Consider the following 14,108-nt stretch of genomic DNA (forward strand, 5'->3'; position numbering starts at 1 on the left):
CTGCAGCCACCATTCCCCCTCCAACATTCTGCTGTCACTGTCCATTACGAGGTGTATGAATGCGCCCTTGACAATGATTTATCAAGAATGATTCATAGATGGCATCTACCTGAACTAATGACTCGCCGGCGTCTTCGCTGGGGATTGCAGGTCATCAACAGATGACATATTCTGTAGTCACCTCGTTCATCAGCTGCGATTAGATTCCAAAAGCAATCTCGGCGATACATCACCAGATGGGTCTCGTTGTATTGTCTTGGAGAATATTGCTGAGACAGCCCATGTGTGCCACATGTCGCTCAAGCTGCCGAAGCCAATTTGTACGGTTGTGGATCTGCGGCCACAGGTATATGCAATGCTCTGAGCTATTACCTTGGTTGATGGAGGCATGGATTTACTAAAGTACTCAATTATCCCCAGCTTCTTTCTTTGACCTGCTGCTCGGCTCTTTAACACCTATAACTCTATGCTTTATAGGCTCAACTACCTGCAGCAAGCAGAGACAGACTGATGGCTGGACTACCTGAATGAACTGCCTTCACCGTTTTCGGGCCATTTGTCAATTCTTCATTCCTCTGCTCTCTTCTGGCTAGGGATAGGTAAAGCTGCCTCACTCTGATGGACAGCCCAACTGGATATTATTTACTAGAGTGTTACCTCAAACTGGCTATCTGACATCAGCGGAGTCAACTTTACCCCAACAACACCCCTCCCACCTCACATTACTCTGCTGAGTTTACCTTTTTTTTCTCTGCTCATCACAGCTTTGGCTTCATTTTCGCTTTACAACGGTGAGTAGTGAAGAGAAAAAAAACCTATTTGCTGCCTGAATTAGGCCGTTTCCAATTTCTCACGAGTCCAAAAAAGAATAATACCTTTTAGTTGGTGAGTAATCCTCCATCTTTGTTTTGTAAAAATAAACCTTTTTTTTGCTCTGTCATGCAAAGTCAAAAACAAGGCAGTTCAAAGAGTGACTGAAAAACGCCACATAGGCCACTTGTTCAAAGCAGTTTGCTTTTTCCTCACAGTGACTGCCACACTATATGGCAGACAACAAAGCAGAGTAGTCAGCGTAAATAAATACAAGCATTCTTGCTCTGCAGAGATGGCATCCCCCTGGTTTAATTATCGCTCTTGTCAATCGAGGTGGAAGAATACGGCACCTGACAAGGCGCGTCCCCATTCTCTCATCTCGCATAGGCCTTTTTCACACCCTGAGATGCACAGACACCCTTCAGCAAACAGCCAAATCAAACCTTGAGATGGAGGCATTCTGTTGCCCCAAACACCCAGGTAACTTTACAGTGTCGAGTCGCTGAATGCCTTTGACATCTCAGAAATAGGGTCTATTCAACTTCGACAATTGTCCCTGGTTTTTCTCAAGCACGAGGCATTTGCACAACAATGGTGCTGAATCGTGTATGAATAACATCCCAGGGATGCGGTTACGCAGCTATCTTTCCCTGTGACTCCTATTCACATCCCAGCTCTTGCAAGGGGCCTTTATTTGATGCTTAAACTCCACAGGAGATGGATGGCTGCTCGTCAACGCGGAGAGTGGATGAATTGCACCTCCAGATGAGTACGGAGAGAGCTCAGCACAGGGGCATTATGTAGTGGGGGTATGCAGACATTTCCACGAGGAAAAAGTCCCATGAGTCTCGTTTCAGATAGGAAACCCACACGTGTTATTTTCAAAGGTCATAGCCACATGTAACATTATGGTTAAAGCAGTGATGTAGTGTAACACTCACACACTTTTCATCTATATGGCCTGCTTGCCTCATTCCCTCCACTCTGGAAGATAGGGTAATTTGGAGCAGCATTTAGTCTTAGATCACCTGTCGATATCTCAAGATACAGCACTGAATGAGTACACACGTTCTCAAAGCTCAACACACCCTCACAATCCCCTGCAGCCTCACTACAACACTGTTTGTGTTGTTCCCTCTGAGGACAAATACGAGCCCGCATGTACATGGTGAATGATTGTCAGAGCAGAGGTTAGGTGCTCGTGGCAATGCAGGCTTTGAATCCCACAACGGCAGCACTGTATCAGCGAGACTGACAGAGGCAGATTGATTCCAGGTCTAATAAACGTTGTTGTCAGTCTCATTTCCTTCCTCTGTAAGTCCACGAGGTAAATACATGCCACAAACAGCAGTCATTTACACTGATTTGTGCAATTTGTTCTCTAACCTTTGATGTGATGTCATATGGGAGCAGTCACTCGTGATGCCATTAAACTGCCAAATATTAAAGAATACTTTACCCACATAATGTGCATTTGTGTATCAAATATTTACTGTGTTGAATTTATGAAGAAAACATTTTTCTCGCATGCCTCTACAGTGAACGCAGAATCCAAAAAGGGCGCACGTTCCCCATAAATTGAAGTCACTGGAGAACATTTTAACAATATCAACACATTTGTTTACAAACTCACACAGCACGTGCAGTGTGATCAGTTATCCAGTCTATGCTCAGTACTTTACAAACCCATCAATTTTTGCTACTCAGCCGTGCATGAGTGTTTGTACGGATATGTTTTTTAAATCACAATATTTTAGCAAAACTGCATGCTTCTGCGAAGTACTGAGCATAGGACTGGATGAGTTAGACTTGGATTATACTGCACACGGTAAGAGTTTGTAAACTGTTTTTTTTTTTAAATAAGGATTTGCTTTTGCTAAATTTGACCTTTGATTACTTCAGTTCATCAATCAAGTTAGCATGTTTTGGATTCTTCGTTCACCATGAGGGTGCGTGAAATGAATGATAAATATAAATATAATTATTAAGGATACAACTCATGATTGTTTTAATTATAGATTAATCTATCGATTATTTTCTTAATTAATTGTTTAACTTCCTTTCACTTCCCAATAAATGAAAACAGACTTAAGATGTCAACTACTGAATCAGCTGCATTAGACTTGGCTCTATCTGAATACTGTTTGTTTGGCATTTTTAACCAGTCAATGTAATGATGAAGCACCTTTTGAATTAATAAAGCAAATGGTGTGAATAAATTAGAAAAAGCTTTTATTTTGAAAAAATGATTTTATTTGAGGTCCAGTCCATATGATAAAATACTCAACCAACTATTTACCGTGTTAAAATATATGATTTACCATGTTAAAAAATATTTAACATAGTCAATCAAGGTAAATTATTATTTATTTACTTACTACGTCTGCTCATTTGTTATTTGCTTCTGTAACAGTACCTTTTCTACCTATATTAAGTATTTGTTTTGTTTACACCACAGAGGAAGGCGTCTTGTGTCTTCTACTGGGAGGGTGATGGTGGGAAGAAAAAGGCGTTATAAATAACAAAAACTGTGATGAGTGTTGCTAAGTGTTTAAAACACTGACCACTAAAGATTTTTTTTTAAGTTAGACCTGCACAAACTCAGTGACAAATAATGATGTATTTGTGATGATATTTATACTTATAAAGATAAAATCTAAAACCTTCATCAACTCTGTATTATCATGTAACCAATTCTCTAATAAAGGCAGTTCTAAATATCTGGGGTATTATGGGTCTTTTATTTGAGGTTATTAAACATTTTCTTTGGCAGCCATTTTGCCTTCAGATGAGTCACTGGCTGCACAATCTTGACCACACTTGATCATAAAGGACACAGCAGTTTGTGCCTCACTGTAATCATAACATCACACTCAAGTGACTCTAACAGAAGCTCGAGTTTCTCACCCAATCAGCTGAAGGAAATTGTGCAGTAATACATCAGTTCCTATGACTTCCAAGTCACATCCTTCCCAGGACTGCATGAATCATAAATTTCAGTCCGAGAATCCACAGCAAGTAGTTCACGATGAAGAGCAGCCATTAATAAAGTTAATATTTCAGATTTGATTTGAGAAAAATGTCCTGCCACGCCATTTGATTTTTTCAATCTTTCTGATCCGCGATTTCTACACATCCCACGACGCGTTCCTTCGCTTAATCACCTTCCATGCTATACTTCACACTAAATGGATTCAAAAACTTGTTACCCTTAGCTGAAAACCGAGTACCTGTCACACTGCCCTCTTAATACTCATGGTTCAAGGGGTTTCAGTGTTTGCCAGGTGGTGTCTTGCATTAAACAGCCTTGGTACTCATTGCACTGCTATAATAAAAAGCAAGCATTTAACATGCACATTTACGGTCTTCAATAACCCAGAAGTCTTAATAAAAATGAAAGCTGACATTGGCATGAAGGATCCTCCACACTAGCTGTCTTTAATGTCCAAGACGTTCCATTAAAAGGGGAGCACTTCCTTAGAAGCGGAGCTTTTATCCTGATTGCTTACAGGAAGAGAGAGAGAAAAAAAAAGAGAAACCAAACGACCTTCAGCGACTCTACTGCTAGCCCTTCCCTCATGTGTGATCCGTGTAGAGACACGCCTGCGTGCACATACGTGAACAGCTGGGACAAGCACGCTGATGCAGACATATGTGCTAAGATAAACAGTAAGTCTTCTGTAGGTTGTGAAGGGAGATGGATACATCAGCCACACTAAAGAGATATATGTACAAATACACACATCTGAGTCATTGGCTACTTGGTATTCTGTTCATGAGCAGAGAAGCCATCTCGCTTTTTATATCGTAATGATTATTAGGAGATAGGGAAAAAGCCAAATCTGCATGTTCAATTAGTGCCTGTGCGATGCCAGTTAGATAATACATGGGACTGGCTAATGTCCTTGCTTCTGAACTTCTTCAGCCGTTTTCTGTTTGAAGCCAGAGAAAAAGAAGATGGGGACAGAGATTTCCCTCAGTGGGAACACAACTGTTGAGCTACATTTAATAAGCTGGTCAAAAACACTCTCCTGCCGAGAGGGACTGCGCTTTTAATGACCATTCTGCTTCCAAACTCTCAGATGTGCGGCTAGATTGCTTGCCACATAGCAGACAAGGCAGCCATCTTATTAATAGCAACACACCACACATGCTGCAGACTAGGGAGCAGAAACCCAGAGAGGGAGAAAGGGAGAGAGACATACGCTGGCACATGGAGAGAAAGCGTGTGTCCCCTTGCATGCTTTTACTGTCTGTGAAGGCAGGGAGACAGATGGGTGCAGTGAGGAGGAGATTAGATGGAGGAGGCAGGGCAGGGACCGGGGTCTAAAAAATCCAGCCCTCACGAGAGGACGACCAAGCCAGCCTCAACGCTGGCCAGAAGGGGGGAGGTGATGGATGGACCCTGTGACTGGAGCCTTCGGCACGCCCACATGGAGACGCCACCAAGGCCAGGCCAGAAGAGCAGGCAATCAAAGAAAGAGGCCGGAGGGCTAGGATGATATAGGAGGATCCAGCTTATTAAATAGGCTTCAGGAGGAGCATGGAGCATCTGAAGTAAGTTGTCACTCTGCCACCAACAGGCATAAAAGGAGTCTCTGTTAGATGGAAAGTCTATGCACTGTAGGCAGTGATGACAGACTGTGTACAGTAAGAGCGGGAATACTGTCATTAAATACAGCGACACACCAGGGAGCTCCAGAACAGTGTGTCAACGCTGATTTACTTTTTCTTTTTGTACCTGGGCCTCGTTATCTTGCATCTGAGCAGCAGGTGAAGTAAAATGTTTGTGTGCGAGACACATGTGAATCCTATGCTATGTTATCATATCCTCCTGTATGCTCCTCTGGAATCCAAGCAATCACTGTGACAGCACTGCCTCTATTTTCAATATGAATTTTAAATCAAAATAAAAAGCCAAATCAGGATATGGAGGCGGAACTGCGATGCATTGTTTACTATCTTGTTCCCCAACTTAATTTCCAGTCAGAGTGCAAAGTAGGCAACTTAATATAAGGCGCTCTCCCCCAGCCTGCTAACATGGACGGGAAATGATTACACAAATCCATTACCAGAGGCCACCTGAAACCAGGTGTGCTCATGCCACAGTGTATAATTAATTTGATTATAGATTTTTTACATCAATTTTTGCCGGCATGCAGATCCAAACACTTTTGATTCCTTTCTTGTTTACTGTGTTGTCTCGGCAACAAGAGCATCCGAGCAGTTTTCACTTCAACAGTTAAAACTATAGGAGGAGGAGGAGGGGTTGAGTACAGCGTTGGATGTGAGAGCAGGTGCAAAAAGACATTTCTTCACTTGGATTTCCTGTCACATCCAGCAGCCCACTCCAGTCCTAAACTTTATATAATTACAACAATCTGTGCTCAGAGAGAGACTGTGTGAAATCTGATTGCCATTGGTAACATTCGCAGCAAGAGTCCTGGCGTGATAGAAGGCTTCCTGTTTCAATTTCCTAGGATCCCTCAAGTTTTACTGGCTCTTTTTTTTTTTTTTATCCCATCAGTGGGGCATACATTTCCATTCAGGGGAAAAAACAGACCCGGTAATATCCAATTTACTGGGAGGCAGAGGAGATGGTTTCACTGGCAGTATAATAACATGCTACATGGAGCGTAACATTATGGAGTATGAATAAAAAAGGCATTTATGGTAAAAATTCAATCCAAAAGCAGTCATCATTCATCGGAGGAAATCAAGGCAATTAGTAACACTTTAATGCAAATTGGAGAACGCAAAACACATCACAAATCCCTGGCAGTGTAACAGGCACCAAAGAAGAGTAGCAACAAATGACCTCTTTCAAATGCATATTGGTCTACTAATAAAAAATCAAGGAACAGAAATTCTACTCTGCCTAGTGACAAGAAAAAGAAATGTGTTTGTGTGGTTGGGCCTATGGCACTTAATAGCTCCCTGACCACAATATTGCCTTAGCACAATCCTTTATCCCATGGAAGAGTGATTTCTTTAATGTAATTCACTTGCATGTAATGTACAGTAAAAAGCCCTGTGTTACATTTCCAGCCACGCGTGTCCAAAGCAGCATGTTTGTGGCTTGTTAACATGTTCACAAGCCGGCTATGCGAGCGTGGCCAATTTTAAAGATTTCTCATTTAGATTATTACCACCACATAAACAATGTAAAAAAACAACATAAACATTGCTATACAACATCAACACCTCAATATCGTAATAGTCTGTCATGTACACAACACTGCCATCAATTAAACGCAAAAACAAACAGCCAGCTCTTTAAAATGCATGGGCGGATACGTGACTGATTGTAATAACTCCAGGTTAAGGAAGATGCCGTGTCCTCTGCAGGGTGCACTTCATGGACGCAGCTCAAAGGGACCGTTCATTCGCACAAGTCGAAGCACTTTCTGCAAGAACTTACCTATGCGCAGTAAAGCTCCATCTTAATTCAATGATGCATTAGTGGAGCATGAGTATGAGGGATGTTTATCGTGTGTCCAGGTTCAACGCGCATGCTGCATTTAGTATTAAAGACATGGCCAACATGGGCAGTAAATCATCATGAAGTAGCATTAAGGTAGCCAGCAGATAAACAACATTGCTTACAAAGAGGACGGTGTGTGTGTCAGTTAGGATGCCACTAAAAAGCTCTCCCTTGTACAACATGTCCCTTTTTATCTTGCTTACAAAGACACATTATACCTACACATTTATTTCTGAGACGGAGAGGGGTACCAGCAAACCATCAGAGTGCATCACGTGTGGTTCAAAATCTGCCATGGAAGTGCAATTCTGGATGCTAATGAACATCACGATCATTGAAATGCAAACACCTGCTTCTTAAAGCATTCGTTATGGCTGTGCGGTACAGTAGAAATACATTACTCAATAACTCTCTAGCTGCATCGCCAGTTTCTAATATCTGCCAGCCTACACACCAGCAGGCATGAGCTCCACAGCTGTAACCCCCCCACCCTCGTCCCTGCTGTGCTGTACCTTCAGAGTGGTGGGAGAGGGTAAGCAGGCTGACGCAGGAAGCTCCGATCCCAGAACCGAACACAGTAATGCGATTGGAGTCTCCTCCAAAGAAACCGATGTTCTCACTGATCCACCGTAAAGCTTGGATCTGGTCCAGGAGTCCATAGTTCCCTTTAGCAGCCTGGTCACCGGTACTGAGGAAGCCTGCAACAAACACAGATATCAAGAGATTAGGAAGTCACCCAGAGACAGCTAATTAAATATATCACATTTGCACTTGACCAAACTGAAAAAGTAGGTAGTTTGCAACTTGCACACGCAACATGCCTCAGGCATTTATTTTCCATGTGCACCTGCAGTATAAAGGTTACCCGCAGCGACTAACCCCACCCCGATTTTTCCATAGGAACCATCACACCGGGTGACAGCAGCGTTCAAATCACTAGTTATTGGATGACACGGCTGTTGGTAAAATAGGAATGCGTGTGACCACATGTCATCTGCACCTTATGGGAAATCAATGGCATGTCTCCCCGGGTGAGCACCCATCATTGGATATATTGAGCAGTCCTGATGAAAACCGTAGGAATCTATGAAAACTCCACAGACGGACAGAAAAAGACATGATAACAAGATTTACAGTCATTTTGATGCTGCAAAACCCTCCGTATGGACTGCAACCTCATTATATATCCTATCAGAGTTCCCAGCTTCCTCTGACATATTTCGATTCTCCCTCTCACATTCTCGAGTCGAGACATACTTTCAGTCTAAACACTCACAACAGGCACTATCCGTTCACATTTCCCTCCATGTCTGTGTAATCTGCTATATGATGTCTTGAGTTGGACAGGGACTCTCTCTTGGGTACATCAGAGCTCGTGTTAACACACCACCCTCTCCCAGCTGCTCTCCAGGGCCTAAGCCCTGCTGAATGATGGGTAATCGAGAGTCGTGGGAGAAGATCAAAGGCAAGCAATCCCCGAAGTCCCCACGGTGGACTCAGTGTCCATCAAACCCCAGAACATGCATGCGAGGTGACAGCTGGGAGATGTGCGTGGAAACCGAGACCACCCCTCTCTCTCTTTAGTGGCAGCACTTCACAAGCAATAAATGTGTTGGTGGTGCCTCCAGTGATGGTCCTTCAGCATCACAGCATTGTTTCTAACATCTATTTCATGGTCTATGCCTCCATATAATGATGAGCTCTCTGTGTTTAGGTCCTAAGGGGAATAGTTTTGATATTAACAATCGAAAAAGAAATCCAAAAATGTGTGTTTTGTTGACTCAGGTCAGCACAGCGATGCTCACTTTAGATAAACACTGATTAGAAAGCAGCTGCTCCAGGGTTATGTATGAACAAAAAGAAGGCATGTCCGTCAACCCCTATTTTCTCTCTTTGTGCGAAGCAGAGACTGCAGAGGGCACAGCTTCCTGCCCCACCCCCAACAGCACACACCCGCCTCGCCCCGAGTGCCTGTTGGCAGCAACAAAGAGGGTGGGCAGGGGAAAGGCCAGGCCTGATCATCGATAGGAGAGAGGCGGTGGCACAGGAAGCAAAGCAGGAGACAAATGGATCAACAGATGGTCTCCTTCAGACGCATCCCTGAGGATGACAGAGCAGCAGGGCACATGCAGAGAGAGAGTGAAAGAGACAGGCAGAGGAACAGAGACGGACGCAGACAGAGAGACAGAGAGAGAGAGAGGAGAAAGGAGGACTCCAGTTGAAGAGCTTTTCCTTTTCTTTTTCTCTTGCGGCTCCTCCTTGTGTTCCGGCGTCATAACTAAAGGACAACAGCTTTTACAACCCTCTCCCGGGTGCCATGTAGAGAGAAAGGAGACGTGACTCTCCCAGAATAACCCTCATTTGTGAAATGGTTCACACTACACCAAAGTGTATGTCAGATGGGTTAAGAAATGTCAGGAGACGGGGATGTAAAAAAGGGATTCTGTGCAACTGTTAGTCTAATTGAAAAGACACAGCAAACATTATCCGTTTGGCACTGTAATATGAGGAATTACTAAATGACAAAATGTAAATCATTAGAGTTGAATCCCTAGCTGGTAAAATAAAGCACTACTCAATTCTCTAGTCCTTTTGTGATTTTATTTGTGTTTAGCGGTGTTGATTCTTCTGCATCTATAAATGAAACTGGTCATTAAAATGTAGAGGTGGAATCCAATATCTTAGACAACAAGACATGCTGCAGGCACCATTTAAAAATACATCTAATATAGCTGCTGGTTATGTTTTAATTGGAAAGGTGACAAAAAGTATTTTCTTTGGAAAGCAATTAAGATAGCAAAGTAATTGTTTTTATGCATGGTTATTTCTATTTTTACATTTATAGCAGACCGCTGACTTTAAGCTTTTGCTCTGCAGCTGTTTGGTCTTTTCTGGCTCATTCTTTACATCCAGCATGCAGGCATGACCTCTGGACCCTCTGTCTTCTTTGCCAGAATAATTTACAGGAGTACAATTTTTTAAATAATGACACACTAGTTTCTCTTTGTCTGTGGTTTGAGTGATTTAAATTTCCGAGCCTCGGTACTCACCAGGGAATGGGTTATAGATTTCCAGATCTAGCAGATGATCCCCGTCTCATCAGCACTGCGTGGGCTCTGGCTGCACATGAACCGTGATGTGCAGTGCACTATCTGTTCACAGCTCACTCCTACACAGGACCTTGGGATTCTGGGCTGCAGCTCAGTGCTTCTGAACTATTTGGTCAGGCTGGTTATGTGCTTGACTGTGCTACTCAACCTGACATTCAATTGAGATTTTTTTAATACTCACTAGGTGCCGCTTTACAATAAGCATTTAATTATACAACGTAATCACATTATATCCATCTTTGTTAGCAGCCTGAATTCAAATCGATATGCAAATTCCCTTTTAAATGATCTGACCAATTAGCTTTAGCACAAACAGTTTACACAATTACAGTGTCCCAGTCAAGTTAATTCCACAAACATAAAATAATCATTAAACAGTAAATAGTTCCAGTTGATCTGATACTTTGAAAGTAAAGTGCATACAAATCAATTTGCACTAATTTAATTTTCTCTGTGACATTATTAATCTTGCCTGCTGTGACTTCTGGAACAAACTGTAGATTAAATGCTGTATGTTTTTTTTTGTGCCTGTGTGTGCCAATTCAGTCTCAATAACTGAGGCAAAGCCCAAGCATAACACCTTCAGGCTGAACACGTCGTATATGGTTTGCCTTTTTCTCTTAAACTACAGTTACCTCTTCGTGGCTGTATGCCTCTGCGCACCATTCAAGCTGCAGTTACAGTGTACATCCATGTCTGTGAAAACATGGATGCTTCACACACTGCTTCCCCCCGACAGCACAAAAGATCTATACAATCAACACAGCTTCACGGTGGGCACCCAAGGTTAGTGTCAGATACATTCAGTATCTGACCAAATGTCTCCCTTCTGCTCCTGAGATTTGAGGCTGAGTAATGAATGGAAAAGTGTTTTTGCATAAAATTATGATGTCACAGTGAAGTTGACCTTTTGGATATAAAATGTCAACACTTCATCATTTTATCCTATTAGACATTTGTGTACATTTTTTTCATAATTAACATATGAATTCTTAAGTCATGGCCAAATACATGTTTTGTGAGGTCACAGTTACTCTGACCTTTGACCACTACATTTGAAAGTTCACTGTTCAGTCTAAGTGGGCGTTTGTGCCAAATTCAAAAAAAAAATCCTTCATGGTGTTGAGATATTGCATTCACAAAAATGACTTTGACAAGGTCACACTGACATTGACCTTTGACCACCAAAAGCTAATCAGATTACTGTCCAAGCAAACGTTTGTGACAAATTAAAAAAAAATCCCTCAAGGTGTTCTTGAGAAATCACCTTCAAAAGAATGAGACAGATGAGGTCGCAGTGACCTTGACCTTTGAACTTCGACCACCAAATTATTCAACTAATTCTTGAGTCGAAGGAGACATTTGTGCAAAGTTTGAAAACAATTCTATTAAAGTGTTCTTCAGCTATCACATAAAAAGAATAAGACTATTAAGGTCACAGTGATATTAACCTTTAACCAGATTACCAAGTTAAAAAAAATCAAAAATCTCTTTTGAGGTGTTGTGTTCCCGAGAACAGGATGGACGTACAACCTGAAAACATAAGCCTCATACCGTGGCTATCACTTGTGTGGAGGCATAAAAACAAGACCTTTTTTTGTGTAAGCTCAAACATTTCATTGAGACTGAGGTGACAGGCACATAAAGAAAAAGGAAAATGCCCTGAAGTTGAACTACACCGGAGAAAAGAAATCACACAACTGATCTTTATATTAGTCAACCCATCTTAAATCATGTATGCCAAATCCAAGATGTATTTAATAAGATCTGTTGAGGAACCTGGTTACATAAACTGCAAAAGGTCATGCCAACAAATAACATCTTAAATGGTCTGAGTGCTTGAAACAAAGATACTCAAAAATGGAATCCAACCTGTCAACACGTCAGCTGGAATGGACATGAAATTTGCATGAGACTTCCTTATTCACGGCAAACTGTATGAGTTAATAACAGTGATTCTGCGCTCTTTCTCTGCATGTTAGAACTGTAATTTGTCTTGATTGATTACATGATGTGTTTTTGTATTGTGTCTCAAAGCTGCTCTCCCTTGACAGTGATACAGTGCACTTGTGCTGTATGAAGACCTGGTATTTTTCTCCTTGTGGCAGCACAGAGTCAGAGATTCAGTCCTGATCTCAGCTGGAGTGGCAGCCGCAACCTCAGTCCAGTCCGCAGCTGGGTCAGGTCGCACCTGTCACCTTGCATCGTCCTTTCTGAACAGAACATTTGTGTGTATGTAGTGCAGCTCTCGCTACGAGGAACTGAGCTGCCCCTTGTCACCTGAACATGACCAGAGGGTCAGTTAATGTATACAGCATGACAGCCTCTCCCCTCTGCAGTGTTTGAGCTTCTGCCAATGTACCGGATGCAATACTTGAGCAGCAGAGTCCAGGAGATCACCCCTGACAAACCAACACTTTTCCAATTCCACACATTTTCACACACCAGCCTCAATCATTGCATCACCTGAATATCAACCAAACAGAGTTTATTTTTTCAGCAAAAAAACGCCAGCGCTGAGCGTGATGCCACATAATGCATTTTCCCGTTCTGATCGGATTTTATCAATAAGTGTGTGCCACTATCTCAGTCTACACTGAGCATCTCCGTTTCCTCCTGAGCCGCGGCAGCGATTTCCTTTAGCCATGCCTCTCAGCATTGATATTGCTCTATTGATTATGATTTAAATGTCTGTTTCCTATATGGTGGGCTATAACTCAGAGTGTAGCGGAAAGAGGTGATGATAATGATCGCTCCGACCCCAGACATCTCTCTTAGCCCGGTCTCCCAGATAATGGAATGTGTGTAAAGTAATGGCGGAGGGTGAGAAGGGGGTGAGAGAGGGTGAGGGGGAGGGCAAAAGCTTGTTATTGAGCTGAAGAGTGAGCTTACACAGGGACAGATGGAGGGAACGGATAGGGAGGAGCAGAGGAAAAGAGAGAAGGAGGATGGGAATAACAGCGATGACGTAACTGAAGGAAACTTTTTTGGCTTTCTACTGAATTCATTCTCGCATTTACCTCGCCTTTTCCCCGTTTCTTTCTCCCTCCCATCTTCTCCCTCTTTGGGGGTGCCAGTTAACAAGGCCGTCTGTGTCCAAACTCTCCTTTGGTACTCACTCACTCCTTCCCTCCCTCCCATCTCCCTTTTGCCCTCTCCCTCTATCGTTTCTCCCCCCTTCTCTTCTCTGGGGAAATAAAGGCCCACACAGTCACAGCCTTGACAGCCTCCCCTAAGAATCCCCCACTACAAAAGAGCTCCAACTTCCCCCCAGCCAGGCCTGGGCTGAATGGGAGCCTCTGGGGGTGTGGATGAGAAGCAGAGGAGGGAAGGGGGCCACCCTCCACACAGCCAAATAAAGGGCCTGTGTGTGGAGCTCGCGATGAGCAAGCGACATACCCAGCGGTCCATCCTCCACACAGGGAGTCATTCCCACAATGTTTTTCATCCTTCTCTTTTTTTTGAGCATATGCTGAAACATCGGCACCAGCTGCAAAGTACTTAATATCAGTATAAAGAAGAAAATAATCCAAGACCACATTGTTTATCTATTATTATTATTATTGTTATTTTTCTCATTGTTGTTATTATTATCAACTTAATTTAATTATTTAGTCAGTATAAAGAAGTAATAATCCAAGATCACATTGTTTATGTATCATTATAATTACTATTATTGTTGTTATTAATTTAATTTACTT

General features: G+C 42.5%; 1 protein-coding gene across 3 annotated transcripts in view; it reads right to left on the reverse strand.

Annotated features, from left to right (window-relative positions):
* Nucleotides 1-14,108, reverse strand: part of nlgn3a (neuroligin 3a) — a 224,491-nt gene that overhangs the window by 36,228 nt on the left and 174,155 nt on the right. For all 3 annotated transcript variants that reach the window (XM_088081221.1, XM_088081220.1, XM_042493720.2), the window contains one exon: nucleotides 7,810-7,995. In XM_088081221.1, coding sequence (XP_087937347.1) covers nucleotides 7,810-7,995 — 186 coding nt within the window. The remainder of the gene's footprint in view (nucleotides 1-7,809; nucleotides 7,996-14,108) is intronic.

The sequence above is a fragment of the Plectropomus leopardus genome, chromosome 8 (assembly GCF_026936395.1).
Source record: "Plectropomus leopardus strain MGB_pleo_1.0 chromosome 8, ASM2693639v1, whole genome shotgun sequence".
NCBI lineage: Eukaryota > Metazoa > Chordata > Actinopteri > Perciformes > Serranidae > Plectropomus > Plectropomus leopardus.